This window comes from Corythoichthys intestinalis, chromosome 11 (genome assembly GCF_030265065.1).
Source record: "Corythoichthys intestinalis isolate RoL2023-P3 chromosome 11, ASM3026506v1, whole genome shotgun sequence".
In the NCBI taxonomy this organism is placed as follows: domain Eukaryota; kingdom Metazoa; phylum Chordata; class Actinopteri; order Syngnathiformes; family Syngnathidae; genus Corythoichthys; species Corythoichthys intestinalis.
Genome location: NC_080405.1, coordinates 8,551,691 through 8,573,607, shown reverse-complemented (window position 1 = coordinate 8,573,607; position 21,917 = coordinate 8,551,691). Strand labels below are relative to the sequence as shown.

Sequence of the window (21,917 nt, the reverse complement as noted above, 5' to 3'; positions counted from 1 at the left end):
CATACCCACTGTGAAGCATGGGGTGGAAACATCATGCTTTGGGGCTGTTTTTCTGCAAAGGGACCAGGATGACTGATCTGTGTAAAGGAAAGAATGAATGGGGCCATGTATTGAGAGATTTTGAGTGAAAATCTCCTTCAATCAGCAAGGGCATTGACGATGAGACGTGGCTGGGTCTTTCGGCATGACAATGATCCCAAACACACAGCCAGGGCAACAAAGGAGTGGCTTCATAAGAAGTATTTCAAGGTCCTGGAGTGGCCTAGCCAGTCTCCAGGTCTCAACCCCATAGAAAATCTGCGGAGGGAGTTGCAAGTCCGTATTGCCCAATGGCAGCCCCAAAACATCACTGCTCTAAAGGAGATCTGCATGGAGGAATGGGCCAAAATACCAGCAACAGTGTGTGAAAAGCTTGTGAAGAGTTACAGAAAACGTTTGGCCTCCGTTATTGCCAACAAAGGGTACATAACAAAGTATTGAGATGAACTTTTGGTATAGACCAAATACTTATTTTCCACCATGATTTGCAAAAAATTATTTAAAAATCAAACAATGTGATTTTCTGGGGGGGGGGGGGGGGGGTCCACATTCTGTCTCTCATGGTTGAGGTTTAACCATGTTGACAATTACAGGCTTCTCTAATATTTTCAAGTGGGAGAACTTGCACAATTAGTGGTTGACTAAATACTTATTTGCCCCACTGTATCTGCAGAAGTGAAAGGGGTGTACTCACTTTTGTGATACACTATATCTATTATTATTTCACATGTAATAAAAGCCACTCCTGCTTTACCGCCAAGAAAAAAATAAAAGACTCAATACCATCATACATCAATACAAAACTGTACATATATCAAATAAAATAAATAAAATACCATATACTACAGTATGTATTTATTATTTCACATGTAATAAAAGCCACTCCTGCTTTACCTCCAAGAGAAAATCAAGATGTTTTACTCATAGACACATATAAATGGATGCTAGTTTGTATGGCTCAATTCATGGAAAAATGATGTTCTCCAGCCATTTTCTTTCTTGTCTGTGTTGCATCTACTCCTTTTGGTGCGTTCACATAAATTAATTCCTGGTCTCTTTTAACTGCAGAGAAAATGGCACAAAAATAAGTTAGTACTCATACACACAGAATGCATACAGTACGCATATAGTACAACATACACACACACAAAATTAAAACATTTAAGTATTCTTTGTAATTTACCTGTAAAGGTACCTTTGATCTCTTTAGTTGGAGGAGACAACTATACTTTTGCATATAAGAGCTTCTGGCCAAAAGTTTTAAAAGAACAACTCCCCAGTTCCACTTCAAAAACAAACCAAATATTGGAACACAAACACCGGAAGGCCGAAAAATACACATGCATATAATTCTTTTTTTATCTATTTCTTTTTAAAAATTATTTTATTTCATCATTTTCCTTTTTTATTTTATTATATTTTTATATCTTTTTTATAACCTGTCCTGTTCAGCTGCTTGACTCAGAGAATGGGAATCTGAGTGTCCCATTGGTCTGAACAGTTTTAATGTATCACATGGGAGTATGATATACTGCCATTGTGATGATTATTCGTTGTATTTCGTTTATTAGGAGAAAGCAGCGAGCAGGAAGGTGCAATGGGGGACAAAGGAAAATAGAAAAAGGAGAGAGACAGAAGACACGAACAAAGAACAACGATAAGAAATACATTCCCCGCCGACACTAACTCTGACTATAGTAGTGCTATCGATAGCAAATTGTATTTCTGGCTGACACCATGTGGAGGGCCTGATGACCGAGGAGAAAAAGGAGTGGGGGGCAGTCAGAAAAAAAAAGTGATTGGGTGTGGTGGAGCGTACACAAATCAGCAATGTGAGGTGTAGAACCAAGGGCGTAGGTTTGCATAGGGAGGGTGGGGACATACAACTACCAACCTTTCAGGATAAGCATTGAATGCGGCGGTCCATTTTTTTCCCGCTCAAACGCACGTTTGATTGGCTGATGATTGACCCACCTCCGACACACACACGCACGCTCACACTCACACAGCCCCGACAAAAATAAATGTCGATAACATGCCGCCCCCTTCAAAGAGGAGGGATACTAGAAGTTTTTTTTCGGCCAGCAGCAACCACTGTGAGTAATTTAAAAAGACAGCAATGTTGTGGAGGTTGGAAACACACCACTAATTTTGCTACTGAAAGTTCGACCTGCATCAGAGTTAGCATAACATTAATCTGTGTGAACTTGCTAACCTGTAAAACTTGAGTAGGAAGCTGGTTTGAGAGAAGTGTCCTTCTGTTTGTGTTTTCTTCTGTTAACGTTAATTAAACTGTGAGAAATGTAGCATACTCTGCTGGAAACTATGGAACCAGAAAGACGTAAGCAAAAAGCTGCTTCGATAGAGACGGGTGATGCATAACCTCATATGATAATTAATGAAGGAGATAGTACCTTTTCCTGTTGGCACCGTCTCACTGTTTGTATTACTCTAACACACCCAATATAATATAAATAGCACTTATAGGATATATGGTATAAGAGATAAACAACGCCTTCTTATCACGGAAGCCCAGCGCGTGCGTTATACAACTAACTGAGCAAGATTGACGCTGACAAGCACACGTCTGCACCACCAAGTCTCACAATCAGTTCTCCCGGACAGTCCATCACCAATGGCGGGACGGTCTGTCCTAACACAAGGAACACAGGAGAACGCTCGATATCCAACTGATAACACGACTGACAAGACTCCAAGAGCCCCTTTGACGATGAGGTGACAAAATCCACATCCTTGTTGCCCGGACAACAGTAACTCCTGAATCCTCCTGTCCAATCCACAAACAGACAATAATCCCAAACACATCCTTCTTCCTGCCCACGGCCCGCCCCACGAGAGCCTTCAAAAGACTGAATGTTTAACTAATCGTTGTCATTTTTCTCTGGAACCTTTTGTTGACGTATGATAGGGTGACCTTGCCTCCCCGCCTGAGTGTTTCTGTTTCGCCTTGCCGTTTTGCCCTCTGTTGACCTGAATAAATTGTCAACTTGTTCTCGGTGAGCCTTCTTTAAACCTTTCAAAATGGAGTCAGTACAAAGGGGTAGGACGAAGGTGAATGCGCGGAGTTTGCCCTTCTGGCCGGATTGCTGGAATTCCGCCGGCCCGGCCCATTGGAGCTGCGCCAGCGCTGGTCTGGCAGTTCAGCTGGCGCAATTCCGGCGGTCTGGCTAGAAATTCAGATTACTTAATATACTATGTACATTTTTTTTTAAATGCGAGGGGCGGAATGTCGCGAGCTACCCATACAAGCATTGCGATCAACTGTTCGATTGTGATCAACGTAATGAGCACCCCTGATTTAGCATATCAATTATGTAATTAGGTTCATATTCATGAGAAATGTAGCCTAATCCCCGTTCACCCAATCTGTTTGGTTTTATTAATGTCCCATCCCTAGCAAATAGTGTATATGCAGGTTAAGCTGTTATATCGTTCCTACCAATGTTGAGACCAAACCTACGCCCTTGTGTAGAACCCAGTATTATGTGGATCCCAAAAGCAGACTTGCTTTGTAATTTAAGCCAGAGCGCATCTGGAATTTATGTTTAATTTTTATTTATTTATTTTTTTACCTTCATGTGTCTTGTTCTCCGTTTCCTTCAGGGTGTATAATATCACCACTCCGATCATTAACACAATGATCGCTGCCCCACAGCTGTTACGACTTATCAGCACAACAACTATTTTGGAAAAAAAAAAATAAGAAGAAGAATTAAGATTAGAAAATTATACATATACCGTATGTCTATGTCGTTAGGTGGTTAGGTTAATCTGTCCTGGGAACAAGTGCTGTAACAGAGCAGACAGAATATAAAGGCGGAGTTTTGCTTCTGCGGCAGACCTTCGCCTCCAAGGCAGACCCGATTTACGGCCCTCCGCCTTAGCCTGCCCTGCACTTCAACAAAATCTTGACTTGTACGACGTCAACGCATGGTTACGTGGCGCAAATGGACTGTGAATGGTCCGCTCAGCCTGTTGTTTTCGGTTCAGCGCGAAATCCCCGCCATTTTCAAACAATGTTTTGCTACATGCAAAAATGGACCAAGCTGATTAGAGTATCAATAAAGAGCAAGTGCAACAACTTCTACAATTTCTCGTCAAGAAATTATGAAGATTGCCAAATGGCAAGCAATTCGTGGGAGGAGATTGCTGAAAATACGGTGCTGGAGGTCAGCGATTGCATAAAGAAATGGAAGAACCACCGAGACAAGTATGTATGTGTTCGGAAGCAAATGGCCACACGAAGCGCGGACACAGTTGGCCAAAAACTGCCAGCTTTTTATCACTTTATGTCGTATTTTTGGTTGGTGCACTTCATCATTTATTGTGTACATATGTTTGCTGTGAATCTTTGACTTATTTACATTTCACCCTTCTAGTACAGTATATGAAGAATAAAGCACAGGTTAGGTGTAAAAAGAGTTGTTTTGATGTTTAATTGTCAACAACAGACAGTTCACACACTTCATACATCATCACTGATTGAGAGTGCATCGATGCTTTTATGATAACGTGTCTATCATCAAGGCTTCCAACGCAGTTTGGGAAGCTCCATAGTCACCTGCTATGGCTTCCCACTGGCTGGTTGTAGGACACAGCAAAAAAATCGGGCTGGAGGACTGTCCACAGTGCTTTGCAGACTTCGGACAAAACACTGGACACAGTGCTCGACGCCAGTTTGAAGCTAGCCGCCACAGCTTGCTGGCCTCCACCCGAGGCTAGAAGTCTCTGGGCGGCTGATAGGTCGCCATTCTTGTTGACGTCACAGTGCGGTGACGTCACATGGCCCACTGCCGAACTTCCAGCGTGTCACTCGTTAGCTACCCCAACATGTCGTCGGTTCTGCCCTTCCAATTTGAACCAGAGTGGAAAAGTGAAGAGCAGGACAGCACTGTTGGTCGTTCACAACACGAGCGTCAAAGACAAAATGCAGAGCAGGAAATACCTGATAAGACAAGAGTTGGGCAAAACTGGTGGTGTACTCGCGACAAATGCGTCTAAATGACAACGGAGCGAGAGAGTGTATGCTGTTGAGAACTCGCGTTTTTGTTAGCAGATCTTCAAGGTGAGCTATTGCGTGATCAAACTTATTCCAATATAATTATGTAGATTGTTAGCATCCAGAGCTGCCGTGTGCATTACATACATTACAGGCCAAAAGTTTGAACACACCTTATCATTCGTGCATTTTTACTTTCATGACTATTGATATTATAAACTCTCACTAAAGGTAATAAAACGATGAATGCACTCGTGTGATAGTCAGGATCGGAGCCGTGTCGTGGCTGACTGTTCTCATTAAATCCGTCATCTGACAGGAACAAATCCTGGGATCGCGTGTCCTCCATGTCTTGTCCATCCAACTTACGTTTAGCTACGTAAGGGTGGTCCATATTAAGAGCTCGGCTGGCCACTGTACCGCTGCAACGAACGTGTCTGGATCTGTTTGAGTGGCAGCATGACTCATATTCGGTGAATACTGAACACACACACTTACTGCCTGATGAACGGACAGTAGAGGTGAATAATTAGCTTCCTCTGTGACTAGAGATACGCCCGAAGGTTCGCCAACTGCTGTAGCGACAGGAGTGGCTTGCCTGCTTAACAGAGCGGCCAGCAGTTTCTTGTCTTTGGCGCTTTATTGCGCGTTTCATTCGCTATCCGAGCGCGTTGAGGCTTCTTGTGAGGGATAATAGTTGGAACAGGATTTGATTTTAGTCTATGCTTATATCCAGCCGCTCCGGTGAGCTCTTTCATAAGTTGTCGTCGTTTAAAAGCCTCGAACTAGGTAGGAGAAAAATGGCGAGAACAAACCCTTGGGTCTTTGGGAAGTTTTGTCAGTCTACAGGCATTTCCCAAACCTTTCTCCTCTTCTTGTCAATAGGAAATCTGTGGAGACTCACATCAATCTGCTTGCTTCCATTTAACTGGAAATTGCGTCCAAAAGCAGCACGTCGTGGCATTTTACTCAGCGAGTTTAGGCAGCAATACACAATTGTTGTACACAATTGGAAACATCCCAATTACGTCACCACTCTGAGCCTGGAAAACATGGCGCCAACTATCGGTCAAAATATGCACTAAATATTATAAAATATTGCCATTGATTTAACATTTTATGAGTTTCTAACAACATATTTTAGTACAAGAGAACAATTGTGGTATTGAGGTCGAGGATCCCTTTAGGTGTAAATGACAACGGCTAAGATAAATTTGCACCCAAAAATGCCATAACTGTGGAATTGTAATATGCATGCAAGGTATCATTATGTAATTCAGTATCAGTGACTCCATACAAGGGTGCTGTAAGAAACCATCAGCAATGCTGTTGGAAATTGTTGAATTATCTGTTCATATAGATCTTTGTTCAGATATGTTCTTTGTTCTACTGTATATATCAGTGCATTCATTTGGGTAAATGCACTCTTTGTTTAGTTGGCTAAAGATTTAATAAGCTTGTATATATCCATCGTTTGTAGTCCATATAGACACAAAAGGTCTGGGCCACTTCTGAATAGTTTCCGATTTCACATTGTAAAGCATGCTTGCTGGTTTTAATAATAATAATGCATTGGATTTATAGAGTGCTTTTCTTGACAAAGATAAAGATTGAGAGGTGGTGGGAGGCAGTGACCCCCGGTGGCCAAAAATATCATTGCATGTATTTGACTTTCCTATATATGAATTTAAAATAAAGATTTAGCTGGTAAAATGTTGTCTGTAAAAGTTGTAAAACTATAAAACAACAAAGATAAATGAAATCCTACAAAGTATGGGTCAAAATTATTTATTATCTTAGTGGTCCTTTGCTTTTCTTAGTCAAAACTACAGCTGATGAGGTAAGATGGATATTTAGAATTTCTTTAAACCTAAAGCTTCAACAACAACTGAGCTTGAACCCAGGATTGAACACGACTACTGTATATACAGGTTTTATAACGCGGCCATTACGTCATTTTTGGTCAGCATCGGCAACAAAATAATCATTTCCAAAGATGGATGATGGATTGTCTCTTTCTCGGCTCTAAGATCCAGTAGCAATTTAATTTTGTTATTTTTTTACTTTAATTTGGCTATTTCCAGTTTGCCGTGTTGATAGTTGCGATGTTTGTTTACCGTTTTTCGTTTTACTGCGATAAAAGAGAAAATGAAAATAGGCCCACCATGATATACGTCATCAGCTTCGCACTGTGACCTGGGAATTAACCATACATGCCACGTCCCAGTTAAGTCCCGAACATTCTCCTAGGACGCGACCCGGTTAACGTCCGTGTCAGTCGAACAGGCAAGTTGCTTTTCGACATAACGGCTACTAGAGGTGTGCAAAATTTCCAATTCTTAGATTATTCGCGATTCGGCCGTGGAAGATTCGAGAACGATTCACAAACATCCAAATTCCGATTATTGAAATATGTGAAGTAAAGCGGAAGTACACAACACTCAGCGCGCCGCGCGGTCTTCGGGACGGAACGGAGCAAGAGTAGCTAAACATCATGCTTCCCATTACCCGGCCCCTCGGGTAAACCTCAACCATGAGAGACAGAATGTGGAAAAAAAACAGAAAATCACATTGTTTGATTTTTAAAGAATTATTTCCAAATTAGAGTGGAAAGTAAATTTGGTCACCAACAAACAAGCAAGATTTCTGGCTGTCAAAGAGGTCTAACTTCTTCTAACGAAGTCTAACGAGGCTCTACTCGTTACCTGTATTAATGGCACCTGTTTTAACTCATTATCGGTATAAAAGACACCTGTCAACAATCTCAGTCAGTCACACTCCAAACTCCACTATGGCCAAGACCAAAGAGCTGTCGAAGGACACCAGAGACAAAATTGTAGACTTGCACCAGGCTGGGAAGACTGAATCTGCAATAGGTAAAACGCTCGGTGTAAAGAAATCAACTGTGGGAGCAATTATTAGAAAATGGAAGACATACAAGACCACTGATAATCTCCCTCGATCTGGGGCTCCATGCAAGATCTCACACCGTGGCGTCGAAATGATAACAAGAACGGTGAGCAAAAATCCCAGAACCACATGGGAGGACCTAGTGAATGACCTACAGAGAGCTGGGACCACAGTAACAAAGGCTACTATCAGTAACACAATGCGCCGCCAAGGACTTAAATACTGCACTGCCAGACGTGTCCCCCTGCTGAAGCCAGGACACGTCCAGGCCCGTCTGTGGTTCGCTAGAGAGCATTTGATGATCCAGAAGAGGACTGGGAGAATGTGATATGGTCAGAAGAAACCAAAGTAGAACTTTTTGGTAGAAACACAGGTTCTCATGTTTGGGGGAGAAAGAATACTGAATTGCATCCGAAGAACACCATACCCACTCTAAAGCATGAGGGTGGAAACATCATGCTTTGGGGCTGTTTTTCCTGCGAAGGGACCAGGACGACTGATCTGTGTAAAGGAAAGAATGAATGGGGTCATGTATTGAGAGATTTTGAGTGAAAATCTCATTCCATCAGCAAGGGTATTGAAGATGAGACGTGGCGAGGTCTTTCAGCATGACAATGATCCCAAACACACAGCCAGGGCAACAAAGGAGGGGCTTCGTAAGAAGCATTTCAAGGTCCTGGAGTGGCCTAGCCAGTCTCCAGATCTAAACCCCATAGAAAATCTGTGGAGGGAGTTGAAAGTCCTTGTTGCCCAACGACAGCCCCAAAACATCACTGCTCTAGAGGAAATCTGCATGGAGGAATGGGCCACAATACCAGCAACAGTGTGTGAAAAGCTTGTGAAGAGTTACAGAAAACGTTTGGCCTCCGTTATTGCCAACAAAGGGTACTTAACAAAGTATTGAGATGAAGTTTTGGTATTGATCAAATACTTATTTTCCACCACGATTTGCAAATAAATTCTTTAAAAATCAAACTGTGATTTTCTGGGGGTTTTTCCACATTCTGCCACTCATGGTTGAGGTTTACCCATGTTGACAATTACAGGCCTCTCTAATATTTTCAAGTGGGAAAACTTGCACAATTAGTGGTGGACTAAATACTTATTTGCCCCACTGTACATGGCCCTCTTGTGGTTGGCAGCCATTACTGGGGTGTTTGCTTAGCTGCTATAGGCAACAACATCTTTGGACAGCTTTTTTATGGGGAAAAGGCCACCTGCTGAGCAAGAAGAGGAGCCTACAACCAAGTCCATTCTGCATAGTACAGTGCCTTGCAAAAGTATTCGGCCCCCTTGAACCTTGCAACCTTTCGCCACATTTCAGGCTTCAAACATAAAGATATAAAATTTTAATTTTTTGTCAAGAATCAACAACAAGTGGGACACAATCGTGAAGTGGAACAAAATTTATTGGATAATTTAAACTTTTTTAACAAATAAAAACCTGAAAAGTGGGGCGTGCAATATTATTCGGCCCCCTGGCGTTAATACTTTGTAGCGCCACCTTTTGCTCCAATTACAGCTGCAAGTCGCTTGGGGTATGTTTCTATCAGTTTTGCACATCGAGAGACTGACATTCTTGCCCATTCTTCCTTGCAAAACAGCTCGAGCTCAGTGAGGTTGGATGGAGAGTGTTTGTGAACAGCAGTCTTCAGCTCTTTCCACAGATTCTCGATTGGATTCAGGTCTGGACTTTGACTTGGCCATTCTAACACCTGGATACGTTTATTTTTGAACCATTCCATTGTAGATTTGGCTTTATGCTTTGGATCATTGTCCTGTTGGAAGATAAATCTCCGTCCCAGTCTTAGGTCTTGTGCAGATACCAACAGGTTTTCTTCCAGAATGTTCCTGTATTTGGCTGCATCCATCTTCCCGTCAATTTTAACCATCTTCCCTGTCCCTGCTGAAGAAAAGCAGGCCCAAACCATGATGCTGCCACCACCATGTTTGACAGTGGGGATGGTGTGTTCAGGGTGATGAGCTGTGTTGCTTTTACGCTAAACATATCATTTTGCATTGTGGCCAAAAAGTTCAATTTTGGTTTCATCTGACCAGAGCACCTTCTTCCACATGTTTGGTGTGTCTCCCAGCTGGCTTGTGGCAAACTTTAAACGAGACTTTTTATGAATATCTTTGAGAAATGGCTTTCTTCTTGCCACTTGTCCATAAAGGCCAGATTTGTGCAGTGTATGACTGATTGTTGTCCTATGGACAGACTCTCCCACCTCAGCTGTAGATCTCTGCAGTTCATCCAGAGTGATCATGGGCCTCTTGGCTGCATCTCTGATCAGTTTTCTCCTTGTTTGAGAAGAAAGTTTGGAAGGACGGCCGGGTCTTGGTAGATTTGCAGTGGTCTGATGCTCCTTCCATTTCAATATGATGGCTTGCACAGTGCTCCTTGAGATGTTTAAAGCTTGGGAAATCTTTTTGTATCCAAATCCAGGTTTAAACTTCTCCACAACAGTATCTCGGACCTGCCTGGTGTGTTCCTTGGTTTTCATAATGCTCTCTGCACTTTAAACAGAACCCTGAGACTATCACAGAGCAGGTGCATTTATACGGAGACTTGATTACACACAGGTGGATTCTATTTATCATCATCGGTCATTTAGGACAACATTGGATCATTCAGAGATCCTCACTGAACTTCTGGAGTGAGTTTGCTGCACTGAAAGTAAAGGGGCCGAATAATATTGCACGCCCCACTTTTCAGTTTTTTATTTGTTAAAAAAGTTTAAATTATCCAATAAATGTTGTTCCACTTCACGATTGTGTCCCACTTGTTGTTGTTTCTTGACAAAAAAATTAAATTTCATATCTTTATGTTTGAAGCCTGAAATGTGGCGAAAGGTTGCAAGATTCAAGGGGGCCAAATACTTTTGCAAGGCACTGTATGTGGCTAAAAGCTAGCAAACGAGACAATAAAATCGAATGCACTGAGAGCATCATACCTCGTGGGTAACCGTATTGCTTAAGAAAGAAGCCTTTAACGATAAAAGAACAACTCATTATGCCTGCAACCAAGGATATTTGCTGTCAAGCTTTAGAAGAGGCTGCTGTTTAAAAAAAATTGATTCAGCGTATGGTGAGTTAAATTTTCCCTGCACTTAAGATTCATTTTTAGCCCCGTTGTGTTTATAGTTACTGTAATTGCCTTCCACACATTAACGGTCTGTGGGGGAAAAAAGGACCATATCACACCAGTCTGTGATGCAAAAAGGGTTGGGGACCACTAGCTAAAGTACAATATAATAATATCAGTTCATATAGATGAAGTTGTGCTGTGAAAAAAATATACCATTAACAATGGTAATAATCAGACATTTTCAGTAGTCACTCACAATGTTACTCATTATTTGAGTGCATTTTTGGATGACTACTTTTACTCTTACTTGAGTAATATTATTTAGAAGTAACGCTACTCTTACTTGAGTTAAAGTTTTGGCTACTCTACCCACCTCTGTCAACTATAAATTTGGAAAATGTCCATTAATTTTAATACTGTACTTGCTTTTTCTTGAAATTTCAAGCTAGTGATTAAAAACTGGGCACATGCTCAATGTGTGTATTGAGAAGGTGAATATTGTGTGGCTTTAGCTTCTTCAATGAATTAAAATGGAAGAATTTCAAGGTGGCTGCTATACTCTTTGATTTTTCTGAAAGCGGTCAATGCTAAATGTATGGACAGCCTGCCATATGGATTAAAAATCTTCTTTAATAAAGTGATCCTCTGATTTAAATACATGTAGGCTCTAATAAACCACAATTGTTCTCTTGTACTAAAATATGTTGTTAGAAACACATAAAATGTTAAATCAATGGCAATATTTTATAATATTTAGTCCATATTTTCACCGTTAGTTGGCGCCATGGTTTGCGGGCTCGCAGTGATGACGTACTTGGTATCTTTCCGAATGTGTAGCGTGTTCAACAATTGCTTATTGCTGCCTAAACTCGCGAAGTAAAATGCCACAATGTGCTGCTTTTGGATGCAATTTCCAATCAAATGGAAAAAAGGGGAATTATTATTTTTAGTGAATAAATGTGCATAAGTGGACGCTTCTCCCCCTTTTTGGTCCCTGTATGCATGTATCCTACCCACTACGCGTTAGAACTGGCGCCTAAACATTTTTCCTGGATCCTCAGTCAAGTAAGGGTCCCATCGCGTCTGCAATAATGGTTTTGGATCTGTCCATTTATTTTTATTCGTCGGTCCCACAGCGGCTTTTCGGATCAGTCTATTTTGTGGAATCGACGGCCTAATCGCGGCTGTGATATTGCCATGGGATCAGTCTAATTCCTGGATCTTCAAGTGAGTAAAAAACACGGATTTGGATTAGTATTGCTATCTTTTTTGTTGACTATTCTTCGTGGGAGGTTTCCCCAAATCATGCTAAATAATTAAAGCACTATGGCACGCTACAGTGACGACAGTGACTCTGACGTGGACCTTACAACAATGTTGGAGTTCGTCAGGGAATGCGTGTTTGCGTACTGCTGAGCTCCCGAGTGAAGAGTGGTCAAGGTGGAAATATTATTTTTTGTGAATAAATGTGCATAAGTGGAAGCTTCTCCCCTTTCTGGTACTTTTATACACGTATCCTAGCTACCACGCGTTACAATGTACAAGACCTGGATTACACAAGGTGTGCTCTTTGGCCTGTACTGTATGTAAAGCACACGACAGCTCTGGATGCTAACAATCTACATAATTATATTGGGAAAACGTTTGAAAATGCAATATGCTTACCTTGAATATCTGCTAATAAAACCGGAGTTCCCGAATCCCAACAGCATGCACTCTCGCTCCCAACCGGGGTTCCCAACAGGACTCTCTCGCATCACCAGTTTTGCCCAACTTTTATCTTAGCAGGTATTTGCTGCACGCATTTTTCCCTAAAACTCGTCTTGTGAACGACCGACAGTGCTGTTCTGCGCTTCACTTTTCAGATCTGGTTCAAATAGGAAGGGTAGAACTGACGACATGTTGGGAAAGCTAACAAGTGAAAAGCTGGAATTTCGGCATTCGGGGCCAGTGACGTCACGCACTGCGACGTAACAAGAATGGCGACCTATCACTTAAAATAATTTTACAAACTTTATTAAAACAAAAACATTAAGAGGGGTTTTAATATCAAATTATTATAACTCATACTAACATTTATGTTTTAAGAATTACTTGTCTTAAAAATAGAGGATCCCTTTAAGATCTTTAAAAAGCTTTCATTGGTGCACGCCACTAAAAAAAATTTTTTTTTAAATAAATAAATAAAATAAATAAATAAAGAAATAAAAAAGTAAAAAGACACAGGAAAAGTAAAATGTAGTAAGTCCCAGCCACTATCGTAAGGTAAGGGTATCGTGCTTTTGTAAGTGTCAATTTTTTGGTAATTTCTTTTTCTCTCTCTCTCTCTCAAAAAATCAAGATGGTATAAATTTAAATTTTTGTTTTATACTGTAATTGAATGTGACTAGTCTTGTAGGTTGTTTTTTTTACAGTGTACAGTGGTCCTCACTTTACGTTCCGTTCCTACAATGTTGTTGCTCCCTAGTGTATCCGTCACTGACTGTATACTAAAATCAGTAGTAATTCATAATCACTTTAAATATGTGTATGAAATTTTATAGATGATAAATATAAAATAATCTAATGTAAAATGGCATCACGTGAGCACAAAATATTAATGCATAAATAACAGGATCCATACTTTGAGAGGAGCTGGGTGTATAGATTGGCTCATCGCAGATAGTGGCATTGACAGGCCTCCATTGTGATATGTGAGTTCCATTTGAACTGCAGTTCACCAATACAAACCCTAGAAGATGAAAAAAGATGATTAACAGACAACTCAGTTAGCAAGACTAAATTATCTTACACTATAACATCCAAAGTCAAATACAATCCGTTCTGTAACACGAGTGGACTTCCAAGTTGTTCAATAGGTTTTCCAGTAGGTAATGCCAATTGTTTGTTCCACGCTCTGTCACATTACAAAAATATGTCAATAATCATCAAAACAACGCTAAAGGTACAATGCGGAATTTGTCACGACTGCCACCTCCAAGCCTATATGGAATCACAGGAGTGCCAAATTTAAAAAATAGATGAACGAATAAATATATATGTATAAAGAGAAATAAGTAAGAATATAAACGTATATTTTGTCGTTGACTTTTACTGATTGTCGTTAAAAAACACAAACGCAAAAAAACAATGACAATTGTTGTCATTGACATTTACTGTACTTTTTGTCATTGAAAATCACAAAGGGAAAAAACTAGAATTTTATGGCCTTTTGCCTTTTCAATTTCGGCTGTCATGGTCTTATCATGGTCTTTTATCATTAGGAATGGTCTGTCAAACAAATGGCGTTGGAAGGGCCTTTTCAAACAGGAATAGTAGTCGATAGCTGATTACCTCAAGTTTACCAGCAGGAAAGCGACCTCTCGGAGCGACGGCGGGGGATCTGTATCACGTGCGATTTTTGATTCATCATTTATTTGGAGAGATTAGGAAAAATTCATTTCGCAACTGCTTAGAGAAGCAGCTGACAGGCCGGATTGGTCGCCTCAGCCAACTACCCCGTCACCAAGATGTCATCAAATCTAATGCCGTCGATAACTAACCATTTCCTTTTTTTTCTTTTTCTTTTTTTAAAACCGGTCCTGTTCAGCTGTTTGACAAGGAGAATGGAAGTCTGAGTGTCCGGTTGATCTGAACAGTTTTAATGTTTCACATTGGAGTATGACATACTCCCATTGTGATCATTCATCACATCTTGCTTATTAAAACAAAGCAGTGAACAGGAAGGGGATATGGGGGAACAGAAGAAAAGAAGGAGAGAAAGACAGAAGAAACCCAAACAACAACAAGAAATACATTGAACGCCTCCACTAACTATGAATATGTTGGTGTTATCGTCAGCTAAATGTATTTCCGGTTGACACCATGGGGGGGGCCTGTTAACCAGGGAAACGGGGGGGGGGGGGGTCCTAGAACATAAGTGGGGGCTAGTACTGTATGGCCTTGTCCCAATTCTCCCCGGAGGAATGAATGAGTATGTAGGTGCCAGGATGAGAGGTATTTACAGTGCAAAGTGAGGAGTGTGTGAATTAGGAGGCAGGCTCCCGCAGGGCCCCGATCAACCCGCGCCCCAGACCACCCCCAGCGCCCACGTATCCGCCCACAACTGCCCCAGCCGCCCAAGCACCAACTCCACACACTTGAAAGGCGCTACACCAAGCGCCGGAGACCAGGGGATATTCACCCCACCGGCGGAGTAAAACAAGCCTCACCCCAGGCCCCATGAGGCCCCGCCGACAGAAGGGCAGTGGCAGCTGCCGCGGTCCCAGAGAGGCAGGCAGAACCGGACTAACCCTTTCCTGTTTGGAAAGACCCTTGCGAAGCCATTTGGTTGACAGACCAATACAGCAAAAGTGGCAAGTCTTAAATGGGTTACAAAAGTGTTTTTTCTAAGCAGTGCTGCTGCTGCAGGGAGGCACATGGACGTGTGCACAGGCACATGTTCTCCCAGACTGTTCGATCCCAATGATTGAAGGGAAGAAAAAGTGCTTTTTGGGGCAGACTGAGTAAAAATGTCAGGCCTCTGTGTACTCTTCAGGGTACTGGTGGTATACGCATGGCGTACAAAAGTACTGCATTTCAGATTAGCACAAAATTTCCGTTTAGTACCTTCATGTAACAGCTTCACTTTTAAAACTGTTTTAGAAGTGTGAAGAAAGGTTTATGTATCAACATTATGAATAAAATCAACATTCATTATAAATAAAAGATGCGGGGGAACTACTTAAATTAACAACTGACAAAGGCAGAACTGGAAGTAATCCTCTCATTTTGAGACATTTTATAGGTATCAATGTAAATAATGTGTATAAATTCTTTCTTCATGTGTTGTTTTGCTTTTGATAACTACCTTTGTATTTTGGTCGAACATTAAATTTGGATTCTGTATTCTGCTTACCACAAGTATTTATGTCAACTCCTCTTCTGTCATAACTGATGTGATTCCTGACATTGCACACCAGCCATCCTGAGACATGCTGTTTCAGGATGATACTCTTTGAATGAACATGTCCAGAGAGAAGCGCCGTGTCCTCCAGTTTTCGATGGTTCAGAGCCCAACTGTACTGAAGGTCCCCTACATCGGAAATGCAGGATACCAGCTGCTCGCCCTTGGACAAGCACGCCGTGGCCAGATGTACGTACTTAATAGGAGCTGAGGTAAATTTTACAATTACAATTAAAATCCATTGGATTTTGGTTGCATCTAGTTATGTTACAGGGATTTTCTGTGCGATGTCTAGTAGTTACTGTACTCACCCTCAACATTCAACAGCAGAGTCCGAAAACCTCTAGTTCCATTCAGGGTAATGTATGAAAGAGTATAGTTACCACTGTCATAAAACTCCAGGTTTTTGATCAGCATAATTCCGGTTTCTGGATTAAATTCTTGTTTGAATGTTCTCTGTTGTACCATTTTATCTCTAAATGTCAACATATCATTTCGTAATGTTATGTTGTTGTATTTGATCATTTTCGTCCAAATAATATCAGAGAAGGTTCCGCCATTAATCAATTTAATTAACATAATTCTGTCCACTTCTCCATAACACTCAGCTCCATCCTTTCTGCCATCACACGACTGCCCTGTACCTATGTGGGGGAGGAGTTATAGTTACTGTGAAGGACAGTTTGAGGACAAATTCACAGGCTAACTTTATCATTCAACAAAAAAATAATTTTCCACTCCATCATCCAAGGTCAAGCAGGATCTTGTTAATAACTGACAAATCTATAGGTACTTCTAAAATGGATAACAAATACATCAAGCCAATCCATTCAATCAGTTAAAGCAACACTTGGTAACTTTTCAGTTTTGGTCGATTTTAGCGACGCTGGTGGACAAAAGTGGTAGTGTTTTGCCTTAAGGAAGACTGCGTTTCTGATGTGGACCAGCGCTGCGTTTCCCATGAGAACCAGTGCACACCCGTACAGTGTGGTAAAATCATCAATCAATCAAAAATCAATCTCCCGGTCGCCTGCAGAGGGATTTAAGAACATTTAGGTAATGGATAAGGTAATGAATCCAGTTGTGGCTAAACAATAGCATATGACAGTTCGCAACCGTGTGGCTAACTCCACCCACCACTGACTAGTTTGGTTGGGGGGGGGGGGGGGGGGGGTCACGCCAGCAAGTGAAAGCTGGGCCAAAGTTTATTCTGTATATCCTGGTAGCTGCCTTCTTTTTCCCTCCTCAGAGAAAACATTTTGCCTCTTTTGTTGCTCTGCCACCTTTGCAGAATTCCGTGTTTATAATGAATGGCGAAAGGGGGAAATGACATATGCCGTAAAGCAGTCAGCACATTTGTAGTTTTTCTGTGTGTGGGAGGGTTCCTGCCACCCTCCTTAAAGTGAAAGCAATACAGACCTGCTGAAAATATAAAAGTCGACAGTCGACATACTGTCACAAATGTTATGAAAAGTTACCTTGTGTTGCTTTAACATAAACATCTTTGATTTAAAAGATGTTATAGAATGTATACTGGACTGTCTCAGGAAATTAGAATACACAATATTCTAATTTCCTGAGACAGTCAGTCACAATATTCTAATTTCCTGAGACAGTCAGGAAATTAGAATATTGTGTATTCTAATTTCCTGAGACAGTCCTGTATATATACACAGGACTGTCTCAAAAAATTAGAATATTGTGTATTCTAATTTCCTGAGACAGTCCAGTAATGTAGCAATGTGTAGAACATGAAAATTAACATCAGTTACTTTGCTCAGTAGCAAATCACTTCAATTACTATTGGGAGAAGTAATTTGGAACTGTAACTAATTACTTTTTTAATGTAAGATTCACAACACCGGTCAAAACTGCTCATGTACCTCTTAACTTTAAAGGAAACGGCAGAATGACCCACAATGTTCAGAAAAACCTTCACAACGAAAGAGATGAAACAAAAATTACTCAATTCATACTGCTCAATAGCTTCATTGCTATACTACGGATAGACTTCATAATGATATTGACGGGACACAGGGCTGATTTCTTGGAGGCCTGCATTGTTGGCATGGCCGTAAAAGCTGACCAAGTGGAATCACAGACAAAGAGCTTTTTTCGTTGAAAATTCTTGTGAATAAATGCTTAAATCCCTGAATTCTTTATAGATATGGGTGCAAAACAGTCTCGATTCTTGGTTAAAAGCAAAAAAATACCGTGCAGTTAGCATTTGTTTTACGTAAATATGTCGAAGTACGATGCTATTCTGTTATTTAATGTGGCGGTCGCCTCATGTAAACAGAGCTTTTCCAGTGACAATTCTTGTGAATAAATGCTTAGATCCCTGAATTCTTTATAGATATGGACGCAAAACAGTCTCGATTCTTGGTGAAAAGCAGAAAAAACGTGCAGTTAGCATTTGTTTTACGTAAATATGTCGAAGCATGATGCTAGTCTGTTAGTCAATGTGGCGGCCGCATTATGTAAACAGAGCTTTTCCGGTGATAATTCTTGTGAATACATGCTTAAATCCCTGAAGTCTTTATAGATATTAACGCAGTGACGTGCGGTGAGGTTCATGGTTGGTGAGGCACTGACTCCTTTAGTGTCAGATTTCCAAATATATAAACCAAAAAGGGTAGCTTATTCAATTGGCTACTGGTTATTTCATATCTCATCAGCATTCTTCACAAAACACGCACACACGGTACATATTATCGATACGTAAAAGTAAGAAAATAACATGCATTTGCTCTACACCCTCAATGTGTTGGCCGTCGCAATTCTATAATTCATGCAACATAAATAAGAGTAAAGGGTGGTGTACAAAACCACAGAATTCAATTCTGACCTTTAGTGAAATATTCAGTTGTTTTTAAAACTTTTAATTCTGATACTTTAATCAATTTATTACAGATTGCTAAACAAAAAGTTTGAAAAGAAAAACAAAGAATATTTAAGTCCAAAATTTAGTTTTTAAATATTCTATTGTATTTTTCTTAGTCTAAGCTCTTTTTTTTTTTTTTTTTTTTTTTAATTGAAATGAAAACTGTTTGTGGTCTTGCGCCTGTCCTTCACCACAAAAACCGCCGTTACTTTGGAAGGGCATAGGTTTGATCTCAACATTCGTAGGGACGATATAACAGCATAACCTGCATGTAGGTACACTTTTTGCTGGGGACGGGACATTAATAAGACCAAACAGATTGAATGAAGGGGGCAAAGGGCCACATTTCTCATGTATATGAACCTAATTAATTAATAGGCAAAATGATCAATGCAAAATAAATCCTTATCTACTGATAATAACTTTTACGTGCATTGGTTCAGGTGATACACTGTTCGATTCAAACCTTTGTTTTCAAAAAATACTAAAGAAACATTTTGAACACTTCCTGAATAAATGTCTGGTTTTTATTAGCAAACGTAAACATAATGGAAAATAATTCACTTAATAATGGTAGGGTCAATTCTATCCTTACAACATATGGAACTATTAAAGGATCTAAATTCTCTATATAACTGAACATTGTATCATGCAAAAAAGGTAAGGTTGCTTAAAGGTTGGTGGGGACAATTTTAGCATCCTGAAAAGTTGGTAGTGTTATGTCCCTACCGTCCCTATGCAAACCTACGCCCTTTTTGTATAAGTCCTCCTTATTTTCCTTTACTTTAAAAAATCTCTCCGCCTCAGTGGAGAGGATTGCTTCAATTAGATCGTTCTGTGTTCTATTTGACAAGCCAGAAAACACCGTGATGTGTCCAAATGTCTAGCTAACCTTTCATCTTTCTCAGCAAAACCATGTAAGCGTTCTACATATATGCCACGTTTAGAAGAGCTTACACGCTCATCGTTACCACGAAATGTTAACTCCTGTTTAGCTAGGATGCAGGTTGCATTAATGAGGTCTTTCAAACTCTTTAGGTTTTCGTTTACCTTGGAATTATGGATGCTACCGTTGAGCTTCCGCTGTTCGTCAAAGCCAAATCGATCGTTGAGCTTCCAAAAGTTTTTAAAGCAATCAGGCTTTAAATGTGAGTGGTCGAGCTTTCATGTTTGCTGAGGCTTCGTGGTAGTTTTTTAATGTCACAATATCTCGTGTTAGTCCAGACATTGGCACAAGTTGAGAAGAAAAGGCAGGGAAAGCAACAAAGGCGATTTTTCGAAGGACAGCCACATAGCCAGTTTTTTCGGGTGTACCAGTCAGTTTGAAAAGCGCGAGTTATCTTCTGTCCAGTAGTTTGAAGCAAACCTTTTAGCTCCGATGTTGTTAATCGTGTCCGCTTTTGACGGAAAGTCCAGTTTCACGTACGCCCCCTTTCAGTGCGGCAGAGTACTATCTGCCGCAACCTGTGCCTTTTCACTGCGGTTTTATTTCCCATCAGCAAAACTAAATATGTCGCTAACAAACATGAAACTTTAAGGGTTAAAGACATTAGCCAGCCTGTGGAAAATCAGGTCGAATAAACGTATCTGGAAACATTATAATGGCGACATGCAGCTGTACGGCAACCAGCACGCTCCAATTCCATGTATCAACCCAGTTTGTTATGGATTGCGCAATCAGATGTGAGGCTTTACTCGTTGCTGCCGCACCTCTCATTTCATTTCGTTATTTGAACAGGAAATGGGCAAATTCAGCGATTTTGACTATAAAAAATGTTTGAAATGAGTCATACATTAAGAGCAATGGACAAATATTAATATAAATTTGATGCTTTAATTATTTTTTTGTCATGATGACAGGTGAGGCTCTGCCTCACCTGCCTCCCCTGACCGCACGTCACTGTATGAACGTAAAACAGTCTCAATTCTTTGTTAAAAGAGCAACAAAAAATCAGTCAGTTTAAGTCAATATTATTTTACATAATATGTCGAAGAATGATGCTAGTCTGTTAGACAATGTGGCGGTAGCCTTACAACAAAGAGCTTTTTACGTTGAAAATTCTTGTGAAATAAGCGAAAAATATAATAATTACCTTGAATCCTTGATAAAAATTCACTCCTGGGACGATCCTTCCTGTTTTTAAGCGATACAGCTTTCGTACTTTTTCAACCAAAATCCATCATTGGATTGCTGCATGTGTCGCTGTGACCGACTGCGAATAACTGAAGCGGATTGTGGGATGGAACCCTACTTGAAGGCGTGGCCCAGTGAAGGTCGAATCTGACCCGTCAATATCATTATGAAGTCTATGATACTACGATTAATAATATTTTCCATTTTGATGGCTGTTCATAGTGTATCGAAACTTTTTTTTTTTGTCGCTTTAAATTCAAGGCTATCTGTTGCTATATGTTAAAGTGTTAACATCTTTTCTAATGCAGTCAGACAAACACAAGACAATCCTCAATGATTTTTTTTTTTTTTTTATCATCTCTGCTTTGGCAGAAATCCACACTTAACTGGGCACTGCTTAACTTAAGTTGAACTATGTTATCAATTATTAAAGACTCACCATGAGATACTGTGAATAGTATCACAACCAGTCCAGCTGAAGTCCTCATGTTCATTCTAGGCTACCTCAAGAAAGTGTTTAGTGAGCAGTTTATTGTATTTCTTAATATTTCTCAAACAGGGAGGGAAAGGAAGTTCAAGTTCCCCTTTTTTCCCTCTTTTTAATCAACAATAAGGTTGATATTCAAGAAGCTTCTTTTACACTTGCATGAATATGTGTGTATGAGGCATTAAAAAAATAATAATAATACAGCGGTACCGCTGCTTAAAAATTTGTTCTTGACATAGTTTTGTAAACTATAAATTCTGTACGTAAAGAGTTGTAAATGTAAATGCCCTAATCCATTCCAAGCCCCCCAAAATTCAGACATACTGTAAATGCATCCAAACATGTATCAAATAGATGTTACAATTAGATTACGACACAATGAAAATGAAATGAGAGTATTGCATAACGTA

The 21,917-nt window shown here is 40.3% G+C and overlaps 1 protein-coding gene across 1 annotated transcript; it reads right to left on the bottom strand.

The window, feature by feature from the left end:
* Positions 1 to 589: 589 nt before the first annotated feature.
* On the bottom strand, positions 590 to 21,514 carry LOC130923654 (uncharacterized). The gene is made up of 6 exons (XM_057849494.1): positions 21,460 to 21,514; positions 16,314 to 16,646; positions 15,955 to 16,209; positions 13,681 to 13,788; positions 3,633 to 3,740; positions 590 to 1,101 (listed from the first exon to the last, which is right to left on the bottom strand). The coding sequence occupies exons 1-6, from the start codon at positions 21,512 to 21,514 to the stop codon at positions 998 to 1,000; spliced, it is 963 nt and encodes a 320-aa protein (XP_057705477.1). The 3' UTR covers positions 590 to 997.
* Positions 21,515 to 21,917: the final 403 nt, after the last annotated feature.

Bases quoted from the DNA above. Each gene is read 5' to 3' on its own strand.
- LOC130923654 (XM_057849494.1), bottom strand. From the start codon at position 21,514: ATGAACATGAGGACTTCAGCTGGACTGGTTGTGATACTATTCACAGTA. The intron at 13,789-15,954 runs GTAAGCAGAATA...TTCATCTTCTAG, and splicing joins AGTTGACATAAATACTTGTG to GGTTTGTATTGGTGAACTGC. The intron at 3,741-13,680 runs GTATGGATCCTG...TTTCCAAAATAG, and splicing joins TACACCCAGCTCCTCTCAAA to TTGTTGTGCTGATAAGTCGT.